The sequence below is a fragment of the Lycium ferocissimum genome, chromosome 10, assembly GCF_029784015.1.
Source record: "Lycium ferocissimum isolate CSIRO_LF1 chromosome 10, AGI_CSIRO_Lferr_CH_V1, whole genome shotgun sequence".
NCBI classification, from domain to species: domain Eukaryota; kingdom Viridiplantae; phylum Streptophyta; class Magnoliopsida; order Solanales; family Solanaceae; genus Lycium; species Lycium ferocissimum.
This window is the reverse complement of record NC_081351.1, coordinates 47,754,817-47,781,880: the sequence shown is the minus strand read 5'-3', so window position 1 is coordinate 47,781,880 and position 27,064 is coordinate 47,754,817. Positions and strand designations below refer to the sequence as shown.

General features: G+C 36.5%; 1 protein-coding gene across 4 annotated transcripts; it reads left to right on the top strand.

Annotated features, from left to right (window-relative positions):
• The first annotated feature begins 334 nt into the window (after positions 1–334).
• LOC132034130 (uncharacterized) lies at positions 335–17,946 on the top strand. Of its 4 annotated transcripts, none has more exons than XM_059424392.1 (19): positions 335–1,968; positions 6,604–6,689; positions 6,910–7,290; positions 7,808–7,891; positions 8,052–8,432; positions 9,763–9,823; positions 11,674–11,812; positions 11,917–12,002; positions 12,090–12,335; positions 12,497–12,747; positions 12,879–13,097; positions 13,171–13,398; positions 13,497–13,550; positions 13,672–13,737; positions 13,822–13,962; positions 14,051–14,104; positions 16,118–16,177; positions 16,848–17,243; positions 17,373–17,477. In XM_059424392.1, exons 1-19 carry the CDS (start codon positions 678–680, stop codon positions 17,382–17,384), a joined length of 4,236 nt encoding a protein of 1,411 aa, XP_059280375.1. In that variant the 5' UTR covers positions 335–677; the 3' UTR covers positions 17,385–17,477. The 4 variants fall into 4 exon arrangements, with proteins under 4 accessions (XP_059280375.1, XP_059280372.1, XP_059280374.1 ...); XM_059424389.1 differs by having other exon boundaries at positions 337–1,968; positions 17,389–17,946; XM_059424391.1 differs by having other exon boundaries at positions 338–1,968; positions 11,674–11,779; positions 17,389–17,946.
• The last annotated feature ends 9,118 nt before the right edge of the window (positions 17,947–27,064 follow it).

Genomic DNA, 27,064 nt, shown 5'->3' with positions numbered 1-27,064 from the left:
ATAATTATAAATTTTATGTATATAATTATCGGTTTGGTTCGGTTATTTATCTCGCTATTTTTTACTATAACCATAACCAAACCAAATATTATAAAAAAACCAAACCAAACTAAACCAAATGTCGGTTTTTTTATTCTTGGTTAAATTTTCCAGTTTGGTTTTAAGTCGAAGTCGGTAAAAACTACAGAATCCGATCCGAATTCTCATGCAAAAAGGTCAAAAAGGTATTCGTCTTCTTTATGCCATTTGCCACGTCTTTTTCTTTTTTTAATAAATAGCCTCCTTCTATAGTGCCCCAAGTGTATTACTCGTACATTATTTATTATCGTCACGTACTCACAAAATATATATATAGAAATAAAAGAAAATAAAAACATCATACTTCTCTCTCTCTAACGTTACCCGTTCCCTGTTCTTCCGAAAATCGCGACTCTTCCGAAAAAAGAAAAAAAGAAAAATAAACGGATCCAAAAAAAAACAAAATATTACCTTTACCCCAAAAAAATAAACAACAAACAAACCCTAACCCTAGCTTTCCTATTTCCCTACCACAACAACAACAACAACAACATCTTTCTCTTTATTTCTCCTATACCAAATAATAATACAAATCTCATATCGTTATTTATCTATCTTTTGTCGGTGTAGATTTGTAGGTTTCCGGTTGTCGGTGATGTATGGTGGCGGCGGCGGAGATGAGCGGTGGTAACGGCGGCGGTGGGAGATGTCTGCGGCGAAGGAAGATAATGGAAAAGGAATGCCCAATATCTGTTTCTAGGGTTTCGGAAAATAATGAAATTACAGAAAGGCCCTTGAAGTTTGATGAAATTACGGAATTGCCCCAACAAATAGATTTTTACACACAGGCAAGAAAAGCTTTGTGTTTACGTTGTCCTTTTGATTCTTCTGAGGATGCTGCTAATGCTACTACTACTACTACTTCTACTCAGCATACTGCGCACCTTACTTTACCTAATAATTTAGCTCAGTTGTTAAATAAACATTCTGATAGTAGAAAAAGGCATAAGAAGTCGAATGTAGGTACCGAAACGAAGAAGAAGTCGTCGTCGAGACAAAAGGGAGGTCGTAATACTGGATTTTGGGATCATGTTGAGGAATACTTTCGTCAATTAAATGTGGATGATATTGATAGATTGTATAAACTTGGGTCTTTCGAGTTTTCGGGTAATGATAATCGGAATTTATTGTATGTTCCTACACTTGACAATGTGGGTAGTGTGGTTAATGGTAGTGGGGTAAATGATAGTGGGGCGACGGTTAAAGAAGAGAAGGATAATGAGCAATTTATGGATGTGGATAGTGAAGGAGGAAAGGAAAAGGAAACCGAATTGCCTAAAGAAGAAAATGATGGAAACGTGAAGCCCTGTTCGTCGTCTCAGTCTTTGCCTTTTAGTGGGTTAGAATGGCTATTAGGTTCTAGGAATAAGATATATATTGCCTCTGAACGACCCTCGAAGAAAAGGAAGCTTTTGGGTGGAGATGCAGGGTTGGAGAAGCTTCTAGTTGCTCGTCCTGTAGAAGGGTCCGTTTCGTTTTGTCACTATTGTAGTTTAGGCGACCATGGTGATGTGTTGAACAGACTGATCGTTTGTAGTTCTTGTAATGTCGCTGTTCATCAGAGATGCTATGGTGTGCAGGATGATATTGAGGGTTCTTGGTTGTGTTCTTGGTGCAAGCAAAAGAACGAGATGGTAAGTAATGACAAGCCATGTGTGCTTTGCCCAAAAAGCGGCGGTGCTTTGAAACCATGTAGGGAAAGAGGTCAAGAATCTTCTGGACTGGAGTTTGCTCACTTGTTTTGTTCTCAGTGGATGCCTGAGGTATTTGTTGAGAATACTAGGATCATGGAGCCAATAATGAATGTCGATGGTATAAAGGATACACGGAAGAAGTTAATTTGTTATCTGTGCAAGGTGAAACATGGGGCGTGTGTTCGGTGCAGTAATGGTATGTGTTGTTGCTTCATTAATTTACCATTCCCGCATTTCTTCGTTAATGGCTTTCTCGAAGATGTTTGGTTTGGTTAATCGGGAGCTAATGATATATTTAGAAGTCTTTCTATTTTCTAGTCAGTGGCTCCATTGGCATGCACCAAGTCCGTGTCAATTCGTGCTGTAGTCTTTTACAGAAAAATTATTTGCGTGTTTGACATATCTCGTGTATACTTACTCAGTTTTTTGGGGCTTTCATCTTGTTTTATCAATCATCTGTAATTGAGCAAGAATTAAGAAGAAATAAATCTCATTTGGTTGCAGTGTTCATTCTTATTTGATTGTGTTCATTCTCCTCTCTTTTTACAACTCATGAAAAAGGGTGTAGATCTTTCCTTATACTTCTTGAAACACGGCTTTGGAATTTAATGTAGGATTGCTGGATACAGCGACATCGACTCGATTCAGTACAATAGGAACTTGATTTATCTGCTATTTTCTGATATGTACTTGGGGCTATTGACTTCAGTGGGTTAAGAGAACTTGGAAAGTTTCTGCAAACTCTTTCTTTTATGTTTCCCATTTTTTGTGGCTGGGGGGAGTTGGGGGTGCCTTTCTCTTGTATTTGTGCTTTCACTTCTCTGTCTCGTTATTGACTGGTGTTGACCTAGCGTTTTGCTCAAATATTTGGGTCAGTAGGATATGAGAAGGTCATTGGAGCAGAGAGTTTGACCAGTAAGTCTGAAGGTATGAGAAGGTCACTGGATCAGAGAGTTTGATCAGTAAGTCTACAGGTTACAGCTCAGAGTTGAAGCAAAAATTGCTGATAAACTTCAAAGCAGTCCCTCGAATAGCTTTACTGGTTACGTCTTTATATAAAGAGAACTTTCTTTTCAGTGATGATAATATGCTTGGTGTCAACCACAGAAAGGCTTTTTGCAATTTCAAGGGGATCTGCAGTAATTTTTTTTTTTTTTTGGAGAAGAAATGCTGAAACTTAGTGCCAAGTTGGCAGTACAAGAGTGAGTAATCATTCTGTACAATTAAAAAAGCCATATTATCTTCATCTTTTACATCCGATAAATTACACCAAAAAGCCAAAAGCCATTATCATTTGTATTTAAGCTGCTGTACACTGACTTTCTTCCCTTCTGAGCATCTCGCATTTCATTCCTTCCATATATTTCAGCATATATATGCAGGGATGGTGCACCAGGTCTTCTTTAATGGTTTACTAATACCCCTGGAGGTTTCCTAGCTCTTTGGCTGTGTATGTAATAAGCAGCGGTAATATTAAAAAAACAGAAAAATAATGTCCAAATCTGTCCAACCCCCAAGCTATGTAGAAACGGATGGCTGCCATTTTCCACTTCTCTGTTGCACGTGACACACCTAGAGTCCTTGTCCTCTGTAGATTATTGTGTCTAAGGCATGCATCATGCGCCACCAACCACATGAAACAATTATCAACTTTATAAGGAGCTTTAGATTTCCAGAGTTGCTTCCACGACAAACTGTTAAAGCTATAACTCCCCACCATTGAGAGTCTTGTATCATGCCTTTTTTAATTGTGAACTTCTTATTTTGCTGTCTATTCCATACAATACAATCCTCCACTTGATCATTGAGGGATACAATCTCTAAATATGTAAATAAGAGAGCAATTCTGGGGATTTCCCAGTCAAAACAATTTCTTCTAAGTGAAATGTACTTAGTTTTGCCCTTCCAAAACTCTGAGACAAGATCACCGAATGTGTCGGTGAAGGTATAAGTATGATAGTTCTTAGAGACTTTACGCCGTGAGAGGATAGTACATGACCTATGTGCCAATGGCGTTGGTCAGCATACCTTCTCCATAAATGTCCTTCTTTGTCATATCTCCACAACCACTTCAAAAGCAAGCTGTGTGATTTGAAGTTCCTAATGCCGAGTCCACCCCTACTTTTCTCCAGCATAACCTTGAGTTGTATGTTTGTTTTCTTTCACTTTTACAGTCATTGAATTGATGGTTTCTTACACATTCTCAACCTCTAGCGAGTCCCATAGAATACATATGGGAAACTTTCGTCATTTTTTCTCTGTTTTTAAAAAGTTGATTATGATTTGAAAGGGGAGCTAATGCTAATTGCTTTGGGTATTAAATTGGAGAAGCTTACATTAATTGGGCTGAAATTTCCAGCTTTGGGAAATGAGGATTTGAGTCTTTATTAGGAGTCTAAGATGCAATTCAGCATCATGAAGAGAACTGGAGATAACAGCTAGGTATTCTTCACAGCTTGGTCAAAACTAGGTGATTGTGTTTAAACTCGAAGCTTGCAGATGAACATATATTTGCAAACAAAGAACTCATTGGAATTTGTCTTTGTTCTTATTTATTCTTTTGTTGTAAAAGAAAATACACACAGGAATATAGACCATTGGGATAGTTTGGTTATGATTGTGGTTAACCTAACCTCACACCATGTATTTAGTTGTTTGACACCTAGTTAGTGTAATATATATAATTTATTTGGTCAAATAATGTAATTTATCTGATCTATTCCCTATAAAGGACAAAGGGCTCACCCCAGGGATTTGGTCTAGTGGTAAGAATGCAACTTGTGACCGCGGGGACAGACACACGCTACAGGTTCGAACCCAGCCACGAAAATAAATCTGGTATTTAAATGGATAACGGTAGAGGGGTGAGCCCATTATCTCCGAATTTTGAATTGTATGCCACTAGTCATCGAGGATACTCGGGAAACTCGATACTCGTTGTAATTGTGAATTTCAAGCTATTAACTTGAGAGAATTGTTTATTATCACAGTATATGAGTTGCGCTCGAGCTCTACTTTGATCTAGAATAGTAACGACCTGAGATTATATAACTTGAGCTTGGTTGGTTTATGGTCATGATCATATTAGTATTGGATACATCTACCCACTATCTTATTTCTAGGGAAAATGTCCTAATTTGCCTCTGAACTATGTGAAATGGTCTAAGCATGCCCTCCGTTAATAGTTAGGGTTAATGTGTTCTTGCCGTCACAAAAATGGCACACATATGCCATTTTTTCAAATGGAGTATTAGTTGGATCTAATTAGCATCTAATCACTTTGATTAGCAACTGGGGCTGCCACATGTCCCTCACTTCGTTAACTACTAACAGAGTATATCTAGACCATTTCGCAAAGATTAGGGGCACATTTGAGCCTTTTCCCTTTCACTTTATGTCTTTCATTCTTCCAAAAAGTGAAAACCACCTCATACAACTACAAACACCTTCTTAGTCAAGAACCCTTCTCCACCGCAAAACCAACACCTCAAAACAACATCCCCTTTTTTCACCCGTGTCTTAACTGGAGTTCTTTCTCGAGCCATCTCTTACTTATGTATTTGAAAGTGGTGCTTCTAGTATCGTTTTTGGTGGGTCTAGTTGATGAAGGTTATTTTGGTGGTGAAAGTTTCTTTTGGTGGGTTTTACGGTGGTGAGAACGCAGTTGGTGAATTTTGCCTTTTTGGAAAAGGCTACGTGGTGGGAAGGGTGGTGATATGTTGTGCTTGGTGGCTGAGAAGTGGTGGTTTTTTTGTGGGGTGAGGGACCGCAGAAAAAAATAATAAAAAAAGCTTCAGTTTATTAACTTTATCGATCCAAGCTCGAGATTTATTATTGTATATGAGTCACGCTGAAGGTTGTTTTTCTATGGATAAGGTAAATTATTTTTTAGCTGAAGTCTGTGTAGTGTTGGAATTGTGCTCAAGATTGGTTCCTACAATGCTTGAGTGAGCTCAGACAACCAGAGAATGGCTGGAATATGAATCCAAGTTCTTACAAAGACACTACTTATTTGAAAGCAATGATATAGGAATTAGGGGAATCGCTATGTATTCTTTTTGTTTTCCACCTTTTTTTGTTTGTTTTGTTGATATATTATTTAGATCTGTTTTGGTTGCTATCCATAATTGATTCTAACTAAGAATTGAATGTAGTGAAGACAGAATGGGAGAATAGCTTCTATTCATCAATATGGTCATCTTGTTTTGCTAATGTGCATCTTTTGCTTTCTGTCACAAGTACACCTGTATTCCCACTTTCCTTTTCCTTCTTTTTGGGGAGAGGAGCCTGATCTGCTCAATGGTCTAAGATTTGTGTCCATTTGAGTACCACATTTGCAGATGGAGTTTTACGCATCTTTTCTATAAAAATGCTCTCATGATTAGTTATTTTATAAGAGCTTTGATCAACGATGTTATGTAGTTTCTAACTGCTGGGCAAACTATTTATGCAGCAATGCAATTTCAACAAGTGAGGCAGTTATTAATTTCTATCAGTCCTAGTCGGATTTTGAATCTGTGTTCTGTCGGTGATTAAATTGATCCTGTTTGTAGGTGATCATCTGACATTGCTAAATGTTTTGTTAGTGAGTCTTGTAGAGGTGGAATATTTTTTTTCAGTAATTTGTTGCTATAAGTTTGCACCCCACCCCCACAATAACTTTTTTTTTTTTTTTTTTGCATGACGGGTATACATAGGCCTCTCTATTTAAACCACCTATTACGTACATTGAAAGAAACTGAAAGATCCTGTTTGATGAAATCATTATACATTTCTGTAGACTTTTGGGGCAGTTTTTTGTTTTGTTAATTTCTTCTCTTAATGATTGTAGGGGCTTGTAGGACTTCTTTCCATCCTATATGTGCCAGGGAAGCAAGGCACAAAATGGAGATATGGGGGAAACTTGGATGTGATGATGTGAGCATTCTTCTTGTCTTCTGCTTTCAAAATTGTTATTCTTCCTCTCATGCCTCTTTTTACATGTAATGTTGAACTGATAGTCTTTTTCTGATTTCGGGTTTTAACTGAAATCTTTTTGTACTACATGTGCTTTGATCCTTTTCATTTTGTAACATCATATTGATTAAAATGCCTTCCTTGTTACTTTTTACCTACTTGTTGTTTCCAATGCTTTTAGGTTGAATTACGCGCATTCTGCGTGAAGCATTCAGATCTCCAGATCAATAGTAGCAGTCAACAAGGTAGAGGAACTGCAGTAGACATTTCTTGTGTCACAGGTAACAGTCAGTTGGCAGCGTCAGTTACAGCCAAACCACACAAGCTAAAGCTTGGCTTAAGAAATGGAGACAAAACAGTGTTGCACACCGACAATTCTATCTCGGGTTTAGATAAGTTGAATGGTGATGCATTACATCAGGATGGACTGCTAGAGAAGGGCTTGAGTGTTAAACGTCAAACAGAATGCGGTGTTTCACAGCAGCCTGTTGATTGGGGGTTTTGTGAAAATAAAGATGGCGATGTGGCTGATCCTGTATATTTCACCTTGATATTAAAAAAGGTACTGTTAAGTAGCAACTGTACATTCAATTCTCCTAATCATGTTGGCAAATTTTGAAAACTGTGATGAGATGATACACAAAGTCCATCAGCAAACTCCTTCTCTTTCTTTCCATTTCTGGGCTTGATTGAAGGAAGGGACAAGATAATCAAGTAGTTAATTTTCCTTTTAATAAAAAAAGAAATCCTATTTATTCTTTCAAAAACTTTTGATTAGGCAACCAAGAAAAACCAGTGAGCAGCAGAAAACAGTGAAGCAGAATCCCGTTAATGCCCATTAGATTTGTAGAAGTGTCCAAGTAGATATTAGATTGCCTTAATACGAAAATTTAATAAGATATAATGGTCTGTCGACCTTGTGTCACTGATCGTGTTCTGGGAATTAAGTATGACTTGGATATACCACATAAGTTTTGGCATCTGTACTTTTGATCTGGAGAATCTTTTGATGTTCTCATTTCCAGTTTTATATGCCATTTAAATTTATAAAATACTTAATATATTCATTGCATTTGTAGTTAATAGAGCAGAAAAAAGTTGATGTGAAAGATGTTGCTGTGGAGATTGGCGTACCTTCAGACTTGTTGGCCTCAATGCTCAACGTAATACCTTTGTTTTACTATTTTCTCCTCTTAACTTTCATGTATTATGCACATGATAAGAAACTCAAGAATTTTGTCTCTCTTGGAGTTTCTGAATGAGCTGATTCCTTTTTGACAACACACTGATACTTTTCTTGATCTACAATTTTGCTAATTGCAGGATGATAAAATGGTTCCTGACATACAGTTCAAGGTAGCTAAGTGGTTGAAGAATCATGCTTATATTGGAAGTTTACAGAAAACTCTAAAAGTTAAAATTAAATCCACGATAGTGCCAAAAGTTGAGGCTGGTGTGGTGGATGATTTGGATTCCATTAGAGTTACAGAACCCGAGATTACAGACTTCGTACCCGTCAAGTCTGTACCACCTCGAAGAAGAACCAAAAACAATATCAGGGTTGTGAAAGATGGTGAATCACTTTATTCACCTAAGGAGACACTCAACATTGACGGAGTAGCTGCAGAAGAAGCTAAAACTAGTGTGAATGGAAGGGAAGATTCAAGTTGTCCAAGAGAGCTTCCTTCTGCTGGTGTGCGGAAGGTATGATAAATGTTTCATGAATTTTGTAGATTTTGATTATTTAATTATATTTCATTGAGGTCAGCCGAATCACATGTGATATCGGATCAGTTTTGCTGAGTTTGTTTATGAGCTATTTTTTATCTGGTTTTCCTTCTGCTGTCCTGCTAAGTAAAAAAAGATAGCTTGATCTCTATCTTCCGTGCGAGTCTTCACATGTGAGACCAATTTATCATAGCTCTCACCCTGTTCTGTAATTATCATCAGTAAGGAAGGCTTATTCTGCACATTTGAGACCAATTCACCTTAACTCTCACCCTGTTCCTATAATTATCATCAGTAAGGAAGGGATTTCTTGCTGCTCACCAGGAGAAGAAGCAATTTTTTGGCGCCTTGGTACTCCAAATTGCCTTCCACACTTCTCTCAAGTTGCTCCCTTTAGTTAATCCCACATAATAGGGCTTCATTGTGAAGCATCCTCCCCTTAATCGTCTCCAAACTGTCCCGGTCCTCTGTCCTAAATTGCAGCTGTTTTTTTTTTGAAGAAACTGTTGAAATTCCTCCAATTCCTAGTCCTATATGTTCTTCTTGAACCTTGTATCCCGCTAAATGCCTTGAAAGTTACTCCTCATATGGTTGAGTCCTATCATGTCACTATCAGTGGGAGCGGTACACACGTAGGGATGCCTCATTCAGTGTACTTCCGTTCACTATTAATCATACCAAAGATGTATTGTATTGCCATTGTCAACTATACAGTCCACAAACCTTGAAACTCTTTTCTTTCTTTCATAATTCCTTTCAATGGGTTCACACGTGCCTTCCCGAGAAACTTCTGTCCTCTGATCTTCCCTAGTTTCCATAATAAATGTGTTCTCGACATACCACAACCATTTTCTGTGTAGCACCCTCGTGATTCTTGCTTTGGACTAACATGATAAGATAACTTTTGAGATCATGTACCTCCACAGCAAATGCTCCTGATGGGTGTTCTTGTTTTTGCTATTGTAATCTTCTTTTTTGTCTTAAGGTATCTGTAATGTTGGTATTTGGCTTTTAAACTACTTGAGAAATTATTCCATTTGGACCTTACTAAAAAGAAATTACTCCATTTGGAAAAGATCTTGGTCAAGTCTTATATTCCTTTTCAAGAGTTGTTTGGTATTCTATCTTGCCGACCACTTCTTTGTTGCTCTTTTTGGTGATTTGAATCTTCGCCATGTAAGGGACACCTAGATATTGTGACCTTTTGAACTGATTTAGTCAGTGATTGATTATTTATTCTTGTTAAGCTGTGTAGCTTTTTAAGTAGTTAGAGGTAATGTTCTTTCCTATCTTGTCTCCTGCACAGGTTATGGTTGAGACTATTCCCTCAAAAGCAACTCTAGCGGGTGATCCCAACAGTGATGAAGGTATGCATTGTATATTTCTGATTTGCTTATGCATGTGAGGAGTGTGTACTTTCTTATTGTATATTATATCTTTTGTGTATGTTACGTGCATCTCCTTGATGCCTATCTAATATAACACCTTATTTCATCAAAAAGTATGTACTTTCATAGGAATATTATTGTTCTTTTCATTTATTATCTTGCTGAATTGTGATATCAGTTGTCAAGATTCTATGATGAATAAATGTCTCTTTATGTACTTGTATTTTTTGTGCAAATAGAGAATACCTGTTGTATAGATAGTCGACAAACTAGATACCTATGGATGATTATGGTGTCATAAGCAACTTGTATACACTTTTGACACTGGTTTGGTGTCTAGTAATGAAAGTTTTGAATTAAAAATAACGAAAATGATGTCTATAGTTTATTCCATTCTGGGTACGGCATTGTTTAATTTTCATTTATGGGTCTTTCAATTTATTTGATCAAGTGACAAATTTAGAGAGAAGCTGGAGACTGTAATAGCTGTATTAGTCGCAGATATGGTCAAGAAGAAAGAGGAAGCATCAAGGGAAAAAGTATGGAGGAAGAGTGATTTGGCAATAAGGGAGGTTTCCATGCTAATCCTGTAGCCCCAATTGTAGTACCTTGTTGACTTCTACCTAGAGTTCAAGAGAAAAAAGGGTGAACGAGTTATTATATTTGACTATTAATGATTAATTGGTGAACTTAGCTATCTTTTAAAACTTTTTTAGGTCAATATATATGGACATATCATTGTTGGAAGATGTGAAAAGCCTAAAAGAGGCAACATTAATTAAAATGATCTGAAGTATTACTTCCTTTTCATTAAACTTGATTTAGTTAAAATTTAAGAAAAAAGGAAACAGGCTATTGTTCTGGGACGAATTAAAGGGGACCTCCATAGATTTATTATTCTATGATTAGGATACTCGTATAAAAATCATAAAAATTTAAAGAGAAACACCAGAGAGATTAAGCTTATTGACACTTGGAACCCTGGTGATTAAAAATTGAAATGCCAAAGTAAGGTAAACCACCATCGGTTAAACCAGATGATAGTCAAATATGTTTGTTGCTAGCTGGTTGCTTTTGTCCAGAGGTTGCGATAACAAAAATATTTAACTGCATACTGAAAATTCTTTTGAGACCCCCATAGTGTGAAATAATATAAGCCTAGTAACAGCAATTGTCAAACCAAATGGATACAAATCACTCCAAGCAAGATAACTGAAGTTGCCTAGTTTATTCTCTAGTTCTAGCTGCTGTATTTGAAAGATTGGTCCACGCTCCTGTATTCTATCAGCTCATTACCACAACCATATAGATCATATTTTTGTCGTCTTCAGAGGACAATCTCCCTTTCTTCTGAAGCATTCAATCCATGTGATGGATGAGTTTTCTTGCTCCAAGTGGTGGATGAGTTTCCTTGCTCCAAACTCCTACTTGTCTGTCTTTCAATCTAAACATTTTGCTTGTCTGATGCTATTACATTTCATCCTTACCCCTGGGGTTGGTTTTCTTTTCCTCTGAGCCTATTTTTGTATTTTAATGCCGTTTCGGTTGCTTGTTTATAGTATATATGTTACCTTCTCAAAAAAAAAAAAAAAAAAAAAAAAAAATGGAAAGGTGAAACTGTCTTTGCGTTATGTTTTACAGTCTCGGTTAATATCTATGTCATTGGATAACTAGTTTTAAGCACTCTATGCTTCGTTCTTGTTTATGTCTGTGCTGTTTGCGATGTAAGAAAGATTTCTCTCGAGTGAAGCTAATATAGTAATGAGCTTGCATATTTACTTCTCTTTTTCCATTCTCAGAAAGTTAATCTGTGAATAATTTGGCTGCAGAGCCATCAAAGGTTTCAATCCATTGCCCTGGCAATGGTCAAGTGGAGCAGGGTGCTTTATCTGATCAGAATCTTGCGACTTTTGCTGATATGAGCAGCACGATTTCGTCGGTTTCTTTCGATCACTTACCAGATGTCCTGTGAGCATTCTATATTCTATATCTTTTAGCTGCGACTTGTGGCTACTTTTGGGCTCCGAGTGTGTTAACTAATGAACTTTACTCGCATTTATATTTTCATGCAGTAAACGGGAAGCATTCCATAACTCTTACATTCACCCTTTTATTCAGAATAGATTAAGGCAAATGGAGAGCGGGGTTCCTTTGGACGGTAATGTTTGTGATTTTTATGGTAAAAGTAAAACCTTAAGGACGTAACTTGTATATTAAAAATTCATGTTATTTGTTATGCTTACAGATTTGAGACAGGGTGAGGTTTCTCAGATTGAAGCATCTTCCAGTTCAGGAATCTGCTGCAGCCAACATTCGCAACAATCAGCTTCTGGCAACCTCCTCAAATTGAATGGTGCATGCCCTGAACAGTTGGTGAAAGCGAGTGCTATGGGCCTGCTGGAGCTTTCACCAGCAGATGAGGTGGAAGGAGAGCTAGTTTATTACCAACACAGACTGCTTTGTAATGCTGCTGGAAGAAAACGTTTTAGTGGTCTCTGCTATAATCCTCCTCTTCTTATCTCGTGCATGTTAGCATCACCGTGTCCTTATATTGTCTGAGGATCGCAGACAATAACATGCATCTATTGTTGTGCTTTTACCTGAGGATACTGTTGTTGAATTAACTGATGTTCATTTTTTTTTTTTTTGTAGATGATTTAATTGTTAAGGTTGTGAATAGTCTCCAACAGGAGACTGATGCTGCTAGACAACGAGAATGGGATACAGTGTTAGTTAGCCAATATCTTTATGAGCTTAGGGAAGCCAAAAAGCAAGGAAGGAAAGAAAAACGACATCAGGAGGCTCAGACTGTACTGGCTGCTGCAACTGCGGCAGCTGCCGCATCGTCTAGGATTTCATCATTGAGGAAAGACAATGTAGAAGAATCCACGCACCAGGAGGTTGTAAGTCTGTTTGAACTTTGTTTGAACTTAGGAGTCATTGAAGCAGTATTAATAACTATTTCAAAATTCAGTTTAGTTTTCATCGTACTAAATGTATTTGTTTTCCCCCCTCTGTGCTGGATGTTTTGAAGATGAATGCTACCAATGAAAGGCTTAGGCTTTCTTCCCAACAGCATCCTCGGGTCAAGGAGACGCTTTCAAGGCCAACCGGTGTGCGGATATTACCAGAAACTAACTCTGATCTTGTCCAGCTAGGTTCAGATATTTCAAAAGACCATGCCAGAACTTGTGATGTCTGTAGACGGTCCGAGACCATTTTGAATCCTATTCTAGTTTGTACGAGCTGCAAGGTTGGAAGCACTACACTCCTATTCTTTGTCCCCTTTAAATGTTTTCCTGTGTTCAAATTATCCTTGTTCATAGGTTGCTGTTCACTTGGATTGCTATCGAAGTGTAAGAAACTCAACAGGCCCTTGGTATTGTGAACTATGCGAGGAGTTATTGTCATCTGGGGGCTCTGGAGCTCAAGCTTCTTATCTTTGGGAGAAGGAGAAACCATGTTTTGTTGCTGAATGTGGGTTATGTGGCGGTACTGCTGGTGCTTTTAGAAAGTCAAATGATGGTCAATGGGTTCACGCCTTCTGTGCTGAAGTAAATTACAATCTTCATGTTTGCCTATTCATCATCCTGCACTAGCTTTATGTACTATGTTGCATTGATAATTGCACTAATATCTTTTTGTTCTGTAGTGGACCTTTGAATCAACATTCAGAAGAGGACAAGTACATCCAATTGAGGGACTGGTATGCGCTTAGCAGAATTAAGAATATGTCTTTTGCTCATTTCGATTGTGTTAAGGTCTGGAAAGCTGGACCAGCATAGTCTCTGTAATAGTTACTGTATCACTTATTGTGATAATGACAGGCAACTGTCCCCAAGGGCAATGATGTCTGCCTCGTTTGCCAGCGGAGAAAAGGTGTATGCGCTAAGGTAAAAGATGTGGAAGGGTTTTTTTTCCCTTTTGATGTGTTAAACTTAGTCTGTTTATTTAAATTCAACTTTTGTTATTTGCAGTGTAGTTATGGTCACTGTCAGAGTACATTCCATCCCTCGTGTGCCAGAAGTGCTGGCTTGTTTTTAAGCATGAGAACTAATGGTGGCAAGTTGCAGCACAAAGCTTATTGTGATAAACATAGTTTGGAACAGAGACTTAAGGTTGGTCTTGTCGTTGTTCATGCAATGGTTGCAAGTTTTTTTAATGACTACTTGTGTCATATACTCATTTTGTACAAAATGTGATCAGTCTGAGACTCAGAGACATGGGGTAGAAGAATTGAAGAGTCTGAAGCAAGTCAGGGTAAGTGATGATATTTCACCTGATTATTTATCATGTTTCAATTTGCAGCAGTTGTCTTGCTGTCAAGTTCGTTTTTTCTTTGGCTTTCATATGATATTTGTTCTTGTTCCTTTTTCCGGTTTCTCATCTCCATGGTTAATTGATTATGCCAACAATATAGAGTTTATTAATTTTATGGTTGAGATGGTACGTAGATATCCGCTGCATTTAAATAGGAGAATTGAGACTTAATTGCACCAGTTCAATATAATTTTTGTATGTTCACTTAACAAATAGGATACTCTTAAGAGGGTATCAAAACAGACTAGCTGATGGATCTAGAAAGTGGGGCTGCTTGGGTTGTAATAGATGCATTGACCCCAATCTTGACTTTTAGAATTGCAGTCCTCCTTAGTTAGTGCACTTGTTGTTTTGTCATTATAACCGTGACTACTCATTATTTTTGCTACTGCATTTGGTTTCTGCTAAAGCCTTATCAAATAGTGGTTTGAAAGTATCTTGTAACTTTGCATCTCCTTGATGCTTTTTTTAATGAAACAATTACTTCATAATATAAAAAAACGTGAAGACACTTTTGAAGTGTGTTCAATACACAGACATGCATGAGTAAATAAGCTACTGGAAAAAAACTAGTACTTTCGAAGTAGAGAATCTACAAAAGTTCTGCTGGACCAAAGAATATGAAACACACAGGCAATTAGGCACTCTTTAATGCCAAAGAAGAAATTGTGTTTCTTAAATTTTGTGAGCCATTTAGTTAATTCTGCAAAGCATTTCGAACAGCGTTCAGGGATCACTTGGCCTCTTCCTCTACATCTTAGTGACAAGAACTGGTCCTGCATAATCCGGTGCCTAAAAGGACAGTAGAACAAGTTACTATACTACCTAGGTTGCAGATGCTTCTTTTAGTTGCCTGAAAATCCCTATTTTCACCATCTGGTCTGCAAGATGTTGGAGCAAGAGAACTGGACCTGACAAAGAAAATGACTGTTTTTTCCTTGAATGATTTCTCTTTCTTGTTTTGGGAGTTGGGAGGACACCCTATGACCATGGGTACGGCCTAGCATCCTGTGGTGTTAAAGGGAAGCTTATGAAATTGTAGAAAAAATGGTCCGACTTGTCCGAATGATGGAGAAAATGCCCTCTATTGGGTCCTTTCTTAGAAATAAGTGAGGACTAAACGTAGTTGTTAAACTAGAGACTAAGATATTTTGTCATGTAGTTGCCGACTGACTCCTTATTTCTTTAGTCCCTATTAGTCTGGCCTGTACAGTTGATGATGTTCATAAATCCAATATATCAACAAACAACAGTGGTGGATTTGCTTTTAACAATTTAATGTTATTTGACCATCTGCTCCTTCCTTTTACCGGGGTCTCTGTGAACAAGTTACCTTTGTGTGATGTAAGGTTGGCTCAGTTGGCATGATGGAGTTTTGTATTCAGTATGATTTACTGAATTATATTTGAACCTGAAGCAGGTTGTAATTTTCCAATTGGTGTTTAAGTAGTTGATTAGGTCCTAGAAACCTTAATCTTAGTCTCTTTTGTGCTTTTGCTGAAACCGGGCCGTTCAACTAAATTCCTCTTTGAGACCTGGAAGGTGAATCAACTCTCATCTACTTCCTGCACCTGGGCTTGTTTTAGAACATGGTGGAAATCAAAGGAACATGTGTACTAATTGCTTTCCTGTTGTTTTTCCCCCTTTTTTCCCCTTAGGACAACTTGTAATAAGATTGTATTCAGGGTTAGACGCCGCTCTGAAATGGAAATTTTAAGCGTTGGTTTTGTAAATCTCTTGTCGTATGTTATCTGTCTCAAAAAAAAAAAAAAAAAAAAAAAAAAATTGTGACTGTTCCCATTCTAAGAAGTTCCTTTTCATTTTAAGCTGCAGTTATGTGCTACTGTCCACAATATGATATTGAAGCATTCTGTTTTTCTCTATTACCAGCATGAAATACTTGCTCATCCTAGAATGATGGAGATGCTAATACTGTCAAATCCTCTTGTGCAGGTTGAATTTGAGCGATTACGGCTATTATGCGAAAGGATCGTTAAGCGGGAGAAGCTGAAGGTAGCACTTCCTTTCTTTTCCATGCTCTTTGCAGATTAATGGCATACATAGCCGTGAATACTATTCCTGCTGTTTTATTTCTGTTTGATATCACTCTTAGCCGCTGCATTGTTGAGCTGATCACTTTTGTTACATTGCTGCTACAATCTATTTTACTTGTTCTGTTTATTAGACGTTGTTTGTATGGTTTCTTGCACTATTTCAATCTTATGATTGTGCACTTACTTCCGTTTGATGTGAATCAATTCTTTCCATGTTAAGAAGAAACATTTTAGTTGAGAAAAGGTAAGTATTATATATATTGCACGAAGTGTGCATGATGAGTATTCACAAACGTAATCCAGGCTTCACGTCTGTGTTTTGAATCACTAGCTAATTTCTCTTTACACCAAAAAGAACCACGGTAAGAAGAAGCATAGTGAGAAATGTCAATGTGAAATAGCTTCAAAGTGGATTTATATAGTCTATTACAGGATCCTTGTTATTCCATCCTTAAATTGGAGGGGACATTAGCAGGTAAATGTCTTATCTGCTATTCGGTTATGTGTTGCCTGGTAAATAAATGGTGATAGGTTATCAATGCTTGAGAAGGGGGAGGTGGTCGGCTTCTCTTTCTTTTATGCTGTGTTCTTCTGGTGTCATGACTGATGGACTGTTCTTTGATTTGCAGCGTGAAGTAATCCTTTGCTCACATGATATTCTGGCTTCAAGTAGAGACAACGCTGTTTTATCTGCTCTAACTCGACACCCTTACTTCCAACCTGATGTTAGTTCAGATTCAGCTACTACGACATCTATTAAAGGCTACACGGATGGCTGTAAATCAGGCAGTGAAACAATACAAAGATCAGATGACATAACGGTAGACAGTGCTATAGCAGGAAAACGGCATATTAAGTTTCCTGTGAATATGGATTGTGATCGGAAGACTGATGATAGTTCTACATCACCCAACCCTGTTACACAGAACCCGGCACAACGGGTGTCTTTTTCTGGGAAGCAAATCCCATATAGAGCTTCTTCCAATTCTACAGATCATGGTGACAAGCGATTGAGATACAGAAAGGTAAGAGTTATGTTCTCTCTGATTTATTAGGATGACGTACTTCGTAACAGGAAACAGCCATACGTTTAGTTGGATGTATTGGTAGATATTTGATATGCGTGTTTTTAGCTGGAATTTAAATCCTAACAGTTTGTTGCATAAACAGCATATGGAAACTTTTGAGAAAGAGCTGTTAATGACTTCAAATCAAGCCTCAGTGAAGAACCAGCGATTACCTAAAGGGTACGTCTATGTCCCAATCCGGTGCCTTCCTAAGGAGGAGGAAGCTGCTCCAGATGAGTGTTCTGGAGAACCACTGGATCCTGATGGATAGATGTTAGCTCAGTCATTGTAGGATTTTGGTTCCAACGAGCAACCCATATCTGGCATTTTGCTGCTCGTACACCATTTTTATCTGAACCTCCAGGGAGGATGGCTTAATTAAAGATAATATGTTGACAACAAGCGCGCTTCCAGGACCCATCGAGATTAGGTTGAGGACGGTATTTGATTGTTGTATATTCATTCAGAGCTTACTGTACAGTGGATCTTGGACTGGTTTGAATGGCTCCGTCACGATGGTTTTTTTTTTCTGAGCTGGGTGGTGACAATAGCTCTGCTTCTTGTAATTGTATACAGTAGTTAGAAGATATCACCTACTACGCAAGCCTTGTAAAGTTATTGTAAATACTCTTAAAATGTTAATTGAAAGCAATTAGCGCAATGGGTTTTTTAATTTATCATCATAGTTCCAGATTCTTTTGTGTTTTCTTATACCGGTTTTAGGTTCCAGGTTTCAGATAGCAGTTTCACTAGCTGTTGTGTATATCAACGACTTTCTTCATTGTCCTCATTTAATGAATTTTGGTATTGCCACACCTTCCTGCCCAGTCCGAGGTCGTAGTTCTTTGCTCAAGTTTGTGATGTTGCATCTTTGGGGCCTTTGCATCATATCCTTATTTCCTCAACAGCTATTATGGAAGCTACTCTGTTTGATGTCTATTCTTTTTCAACAGTGATATATATCGGTGTTTTCTTTTTCTGCTTCTCGTGTCGGTTGTGTCTATTAAAAAGAATGTGCGAGTGTATTCTATTCATTGTTTCAGTTTGGCTAGCAAGAATTTGCAGGTGAGATGATCTACCATTGTTTCGCGTGGATGGTGTTTAGACTCTTGACAAATATGTGCTTAGCTCTTTTCTGCTGTTGGAATATTTAGTTCTTTGTTTTATACTGATTAACGGAACTACTAACCGTTCTATTCTTTTGTTCCTTTTTCTGTCTTCGTGATCTAATGGCCTGGAACTATGATTGGTACAAGTTGATCTGTCTTATTGACACAGATAAAGGTCAGTTTTACTATTTATTTTCTCGTCTTTGATGGTACTTGTTACTTACTTGATGATGGTTATGTGTTTCTAGTTGACATCTCTGTCCCGGTAATTCTCATAATGCCTGTCTTTTTTATTTTATTTTTATTTTTTAACTCTTCTAAATGTTAGGTCTATTACTTGCATGTGCAAAATTAAGGATTATTTGCATGCACTTTTTCTACCGATTCAGCTCTTCCATGATTTCCTTCATGTGAGTAGCAGTAGAAGTTTGAATTATCAAAAGTTTTGATCCCACCTATTGCGATTTTCGTAAGTACGATGTTCATGTTTTACAGTTACAAGACAAGCGGGAATTTCTGTCTATGTAAAAAGCGCTTGTGACACATTTTTAAGTATGGAACATGCTGATTATCTTGTTGGGTAATTGTCTAATGCTATTGATTAGTCATAAGAATGAGAATTGTAAGGTTTTATCTTTCACTTTATTGGGTGATGCGGGTACGGGGGGAAGGAAAAGGACATGGATAAATGAACAGGGTTTGCATGTTTGTTCAAACATTTCTAATTGAGTAGAGTGAATGAGGAAGAAAAACATTGGAACCGCGAAGGATTTGAACGCTCGCAATTTTTAAAGTCCATTGATTTTTTTTTTTTTTTTTTTTTTGCCGATATTGATATGTACCTGGGGACTCTTTATCTTTATTCTCATCTGATTAATTGATTCTTCAAATTTATTGAGAGAGTGATCTTTAATTTGATAAATAACATCGCGATGAACCCAACATTTCCTGTGAAATTTCTACATCTGTTTATTATCATCGCTTCCATTTTATGTCTTTTGCATTCAATATGAAAATTATTTTATGAAATGAGATTATGCACCTAAAGAGTAACTATAAAAGGTTTGCTTTTTAACCAAAAAAATGATATTATCTCTCACAATCTTCTTTTTTCATCCAGGTACCTCTGTAATGTTAAGCAAAGGGTAGTTATCTGAGGGTCATTTACTAAAAGGTTCTCATGGTTTAGGTTTATGAACAAAAGAAGACATGAACAATTTCGAATGTTCATGAAATACGAATTCATAAACAGTCTTGAGATGGGATAAAAGAAGTCTGCCATGTTCAACCAAAGCATATATTGAGTAATCAGAAGGGTTGCAGCCTTGCGGGGTAGATGTTAAACTAAAACTGGATAGATAGTTTCATTTCATTAGAATAATTTTTATATTTGAATGTAAAAGACATAAAATGGAAGTGATGATAATATAGTTAAAATACTGATACTAATGATTGCCAAAAAGTTTGGGTGTTTGATATCTTTCTTCAAAAGTTGTCACCGTTTATAGATATTGAAATGCTGTCTTAATTTTAATTCATTAAAATGGTTAAAATGCTTGTTAAAAGAATGTCCAGTCTTTTTTATTTTTATTTTGTTAAATGCATCAACTTAATGAGGCGCAAAATCCTTTGCCTTTAAAAATTTGAAGTCCAATGCCAATGTCTTGTAGATAAATGTCAATCATCTAAATATGCATTTAGGGATAAATCAATGTTTGGTCCTACATGATGTTTGATATCTTTCTTCAAAAGTTGGGGTGCTGTCTTAATTTTAATTCATTAAAATGGTTAAAATGCTTGTTAAAAGAATTAAACTTAAGCCTTTAAAATTTGAAGCAGATAAATGTCAATCATCTAAATATGCATTTAGGGATAGTTTGACATGATCTAATAGACAAAATAGTCATGATTAGCTCTTTTCATTTCCGGCATAGCTAATAGATATATAATTAATAAAATAATTGTTTTATTATTTTATACTTAGTTTAGCATGAAATAACAATACATGGATTAGCTATATTTGTATCAATCAACTAAAGACTAAAAATATCCTTGATGTTTTATTGTTATCCTCCTTCAATTCTTCACAAAACTTGAGACAAATAACAAGGAGATCCACTCAATATATCTTCAACTGTTTACCGAAGCAAAAGTTATTAAATTTAATTAAAATTCCATAAGAACGAGCTAGCTATTCCCTTGGTGCTAGTATATAATGTATTATTTGCTCCTTTCAAATTTCGTTATGGCAAATGATTTGATCACAACTAGACAAAAGTAGCATTGACATGTATGATAAATATTAATCCAAATTTCTTGCAATATTAGTGCATGCCTCTATTGTAGGTCATCAATCATCGTATATCACAGTAATATAAATCGGGAAATTTTCATCCACTTAATTGTACAAGATTAATCCTTTGAGGGTTTAGATATAAAATTCATTCGCATATAGATTTTTAGAGGTTTCACTTCTGAATGTTACTTCGTTACCAGTAAAGGAACATCCACTAATATTATTTATAAAATACTTAATAAATATCACTACAAGTTTGGCTTAATTATTAAGGGACCATTTGGTTCATGTGTCTACTATGGAGGTACTATATTGCATACGTTGATTTATTTATGCAGTGAATAATAATATTAAAAAATAATAATACATAAGAATGTTATGCAAGGATTACTTATTTATAGGCATTTTTTTCTTTTAAGTTTATTATCTCCATCTTATTAATATAGATGATCTTATTCTAATTATTTATATAAAATACACATAATTTGTTTTGCATAAGGTATAAAATTGTTACTATTCAACCAAAAAAAAAAAAAAATGGTTACTAGGTTTTTTGGTTACAATGAATGAAATACCCTTAAACAATCAAATTTTGGTCAAATCAGGATCACTTTTCGTATTACCAAACTAGCAGAAAGTGTTTGCCGATGCCACCAATAAAACAAATTTCATTAAGCTTAGTACATAGCCACCCCTTTAAAGATGCCAAAATATTTTATTTAGAAACTCAAACTAAGCACTGTTTTAATTGAACACCTGATCTCCTTCATTTACACACACCATCGGTTCAAATTTTAAAATTTCATTTACATATGTTTTTATTTGTTTATTAGATAGTTACGTTAACAACAAAAAATATGTCATTTCTTTTTGCGAGAATTGTTCTTTTTTGGGAAAAACAAAATTATGCAAGTGTTATAAATACACCGTATTGTGGATGTCCATTCAAATATATGGTCAACTGGATAAGCTTACAATTAAGCGGATAGCTTGCAAGTAGCTCAAGTAGATAGCTTACAAGTAGCTCAAGTAGGCAGCTTGCCAGCAACTTCCTCAGGCTTGCAATCAAGCAGGCAGGTTACAAGTAGCTCAAGCGAGGCCGCTTTGCAACGAACTTTCTAAAAAGCCTCACAACATTTTCTTCCTAAAAGCCTCGCAAAGATCTTCTTTCCTCTATAAATAGGAAGTTAATTCAGTTCATTTGTATATCAATTAAAAGTTGAATACTATATCAGTCTCTCTCTATATACTTGTCACTGGTGTATTTACTTTATAGTCATTATTTTAAGAACACGTTATTAGCACGAAACTCTGCCACCTTGAGCAAATAATTTAAAAGCTTTGAAGGTATAGTTTTTCTCTTTCTTAATTAATGGAAAATCTTTCTAAACGTGAATTTGTTGCCATGGATATATTGGGCAAAAGCTACATGTCTTGGGTACTTGATGCTAAAATTCATCTTGATGCGATGGGTCTGGCAGACATAATCCAAAATAAAAATCAAGCATCAAACCAAGACCGTGCCAAGGCAATGATATTCCTCCGCCATCACCTTGATGAGGGCTTGAAATTGGAATATCTCACCATTAAAGATCCTCTTATGCTGTGAAATAATTTAAAAGATAGATATGACCACATGAAGATGGTCATTCTTCCACAAGCACGTTTTGATTGGATCCATTTGAGGCCACAAGATTTTAAATCTATCTGTGAGTATAATTCCTCAATGTTTAGACTTATATCTTAGTTGAAATTATGTGGTGAAAATATCACTGTTAATGATATGCTGGAGAAAACTTTCACCACTTTCCACGCCTCGAATATGTTCCTGCAGCAAAGAATATCAAGAGATGGGGTTCAAAAAGTATTCTGAACTAATTTCACATCTTCTTGTAGCCGAAAAAACTAAAGGGTACTAATGAAAAATTATGAAAGCCGACCTACTGGTTCTAGTCCATTCCCAGAAGTGAATGAGACTAAGTTTCACCAAGCTAAGCATGGAAAAGGTCGTGGCCCCAATCCTCGTCGTGGCCCTAGCAAAGGGTCATGACCGTGGTCGAGGAAAAAGCTATAATCATGATGATCGCCTTGCACCAAATAAATCCCTTCAAAAGAAGGATGAAAAGCGTGAAGCAGTGCAAAGGAGAAACCCAGAAGATAAAAACCACAGATGTGGTAGTAAAGGGCATTGAGCACATGCTTGCCGTACGCCAAGGCACTTGGTTGAGCTTTATCAAGCCTTCTTAAAAAGGACAGAAAAGAATGTTGAAGCAAATTTTGTTTCTGAAGATAATGATGACTTCATGCATTTGGATGTAGCTGATTACTTTGCACTCCCAGAAATAGATCTTGTAATAAGAGATGAATCTGTAGAAATTTAAATGTTTTAATTCATGTTGTTTGTATTATCTAGTATAATTATGTCAATACTTAAAGATAAGTGATGTTTTGTTTTAATAATCGGGTTTGTACGGTTATGAGATAAGTCATGTTTTGTTTTAGTAATCTGGTTTGTACGGGTTATGAGTCTTGTAAATAAATTGTAAATCATGTTTTGATAATAATATTTACTACAATGTTCACTTTATGTATATTTTCTCATTTTGAAGAAAATATGGACGTTCCTGAAATATTGTTTGGATCAATGATCGAAGATATTTGTGTGATTGATAGTGGAACAACTCATGCCATATTCAAAGATGAGAAATATTTTTGCTTACTTGCTTAGAAAAAGGCGAATGTTACTACAATTTCTGGTAATTCAAAATTGATTGAAGGCTCTGGAAGAGCATTATATTTCTGCCTAAGGGGACGAAACTTGTTATAGAAGATGCATTGTTCTCTTCTAAATCCCCAAGAAACTTGTTGCGTTTCAAAGAAATCCGTCGGAATGGGCATCATGTTGAGACATTAAATGAAATGAATGTTGAATATCTTGGTATTACCAAGAATGTCTCCGGCCAGAAATATGTTTTGGAGAAATTACCAACTTTGTCTTCGGGCCTGTATTATGCAGAAATTAGTACAGTTGAAACACACTCTATCGTAAACGAGAAGTTTATTGATTCAAGTACTTTTTTGCTTTGGCATGATCGAATGGGTCATCCTGGATCAATAATGATGAGGCGAATCATTGAAAATTCAAATGGGCATCCACTTAAGAACCTGAAGATTCTTGAAAGTGATGAATTTTCATGTGCGACTTGTTGTCAAGGCAAATTGATAACAAGACCATCACCAATGAAAGTTGGTATTGAATCTCCTGCCTTTCTAGAACACATACATGGAGATATATGTGGACCTATTCACCCACCTTTTGGGTCATTCAGATATTTTATGGTCCTAATAGACGTATCTTCAAGATGGTCTCATGTGTGCCTCTTATCATCTCGCAACCTGGCATTTATGAAATTATTGGCACAAATAATACTCTTAAGGGCACAGTTCCCAGATTATCCCATTAAGGCTATACGCCTCGGTAATGCTGGAGAATTTACATTCCAAGCTTTTGATGATTATTGTTTATCGGTTGGGATAAAATGGAAGATCCTGTGGCTCATGTTCATAATCAAAATGGCCTTGCTAAGTCATTTATTAAGCGCCTGCAATTAATAGCAAGACCACTACTTACGAAAACACGGTTGCCCACTACCGTTTGGGGTCATGCTATCTTACATGCAACATTGCTTATTCGTCTCAGACCGACTCATTATAATAAGTGCTCTGATTAGTATTTGCTCATCTCCGAATTTCTGATTGTGCTGTATATGTGCCGGTTGCACCACCACAACGCACTAAGACGGGCCCCCAAAGAAGGTAAGGAATATATATTGGGTTTGAATCACCCTCTATTATTCGCTACCTTGAACCTTTGATGGGAAATTTATTCACTGCTCGATTCGCAGATTGTCGGTTTGATGAAACGAATTTCCCAAAATTAGAGGGAGAGAAAGGGAAATCAAAAGAGAAATTGCGTGGAAAGTTTCATCGCTCTCTCATTTTGATCCACATTCCCCTGTTTGTGAAATGGAGGTCTAGAAGATCGTCCATTTGCAGAAAATAGCAAATCAGATGCCGGATGCATTTACTGATTTGAAAAGAATAACTAAGTCGCATATTCCTGCAGAGAATGCCCTATCCGAATTGATGTCCTAAAAGGACAGTCTTCTAGTGCTATAGCTTCTGAATCCCATACACGTCTGAAGCGTGGAAGACCATTGGGTTCCAAGGACAAAAATCCTAGAAAAAGAAGCATGAAAAATGATCAAAATGACACTAGAAAAGGATCTCACGGTGAGATTCAAGATCTGATTAATCCTGATATTCCTTAAGATATCAATGAAGCCGAGACTCAAGTGAATAAAGAACTATCATTAAGTTCTACTGGTGATGAGATAGACTTGAATTGATTAAAAATTATGTGGATAATGTTTTTGCATATAATGTTGCATTGAACATTAAGAAAGACAATGAGAATTAGGAACCTCAATCTTTTAAAGAATGTCAACGAAGATGTGACTTGACCAAAATGGTAAGAGGTAGTTCAATCAGAATTTAGGTAGTTCAATCAGAATTGAACTCACTTGCTAAATGAGAGGTTTTTGGACCGGCAGTCCAAACGCCCGGTGATGTAAAACTAGTTAACCACAAATGGATCTTTGTGCAAAAAAAGAAATGAAATTGTGAGATACAAGGCACGCCTTGTTGCACAAGGATTCTCTCAAAGACGCGGTGTCAATTATGAAGAAACATATTCACCCGTTATGGATGACATAACATTTCGATATCTCATCAGTTTAGTTGGACATGAAAATCTTGAAATACATCTAATGGATGTGGTTACAGCTTATCTTTATGGCTCACTTGATAATGAAATTTATATAAAAATTCCGAAAGGATTTAAAATGCCTAAAGCATTTAGTTCAAAGTCTCGGGACATGTATACAATCAGATTCCAAAGTTCATTATATGGTTTAAAACAATCAGGACGCATGTGGTACAATCGCCTTAGTGAGTACTTGATAAATGAAGGTTATATAAATGATGCCACTTGTCCATTTGTTTTTATTAAGAAAACAAAATCAGAGTTTGTTATACTTGCTATTTATGTTGATGACATAAATCTCATTGGAACTCCAAAAGGCAATTGAATAGTTAAAGAAAGAATTTGAGATGAAAGATCTTGGAAAGACAAAACTTTGTCTTGGTCTGCAAATTGAACATTGAGCAGACGGAGTCTGTATCCATCAGTCTGCCTATACTGAGAAAGTTTTAAAACGATTTTACATGGACAATGCGCATCCATTAAGTACTCCTATAGTTGTTCGCTCACTTGAAGTGAGTAAAGATCCATTTCGACCTCAAGAAGAGAATGAAAAGCTACTTGGTCCTAAAGTACCATATCTTAGTGGCATTGGTGCAATTATGTATCTTTCTAACTCTACAAGACTTGATATAGCGTTTTCTATTAATTTGCTAGCAAGATATATCTCTTCTCCTACACGGAGACATTGGAACAGAATTAAGCATATACAGCGATATCTAAAAGGTACTATTGGTCTAGGTGTGTTTTATGCTAACAAAGGTAGTACAGATCTTGTTGGTTATGCAGATGCAGGTTATTTATCTGATCCATATAAAGCTCGATCTCAAACAGGCTATTTGTTTACATGCGGAGGTACTGCTATTTCATGACGATCTACAAAGCAGTCCATTGTTGCTACTTCTTCAAATCATGCTGAGATAATAGCTATTCATGAAGCAAGTAGAGAATGTGTGTGGTTGAGATCGTGATACATTTCATCGAGAAGAAGATGTGGCTCGAAGTGTGACAAAAAATACCCACAGTCTTATATGAAGACAATGCTGCATGCATAGCCCAATTAAAGGAGGATTCATAAAAGGAGACAGAACGAAATATATTTCACCAAAGTTATTTTTCACACACGATCTCCAAAAGAATGGTGATATTGATGTACAAAAAATTCGTTCAGGTGATAATCCTGCAGATTTGTTCACTAAATCTTTGCCGACTTCAACTTTTGAGAAGATGGTAAACAAGATTGGAATACGAAGACTTAGACATCTGAATTGTGGTCTTCAGCGGGAGTAAACTATGCGCTGTACTCTTTCCCCTTAACCAAGATTTTGTCCCATTGGGTTTACCTGGTAAGATTTTTAAGGAGACAGCTTGTAATGCACATTACTAGATGTGTACTCTTTTTCCTTCACTTGGATTTTTTCCATTAGGTTTTTTCTATTAAGGTTTTAACGAGGCACAAATCTATTAATGACATCCAAGTATGAGTGTTATAAATAGACCGTATTATGGATGTTCATTCAAATATACAGTTAACTGGATAAGCTTACAATTA

What these genes read in the sequence shown, in the direction of transcription:
- LOC132034130 (XM_059424389.1), top strand. Translation starts at nt 678, where the DNA reads ATGGTGGCGGCGGCGGAGATGAGCGGTGGTAACGGCGGCGGTGGGAGA. An exon ending in GTGTGTTCGGTGCAGTAATG is followed by an intron (nt 1,969 to 6,603) that starts GTATGTGTTGTT and finishes TAATGATTGTAG; the next exon opens with GGGCTTGTAGGACTTCTTTC. An exon ending in TCACCTTGATATTAAAAAAG is followed by an intron (nt 7,291 to 7,807) that starts GTACTGTTAAGT and finishes TTGCATTTGTAG; the next exon opens with TTAATAGAGCAGAAAAAAGT.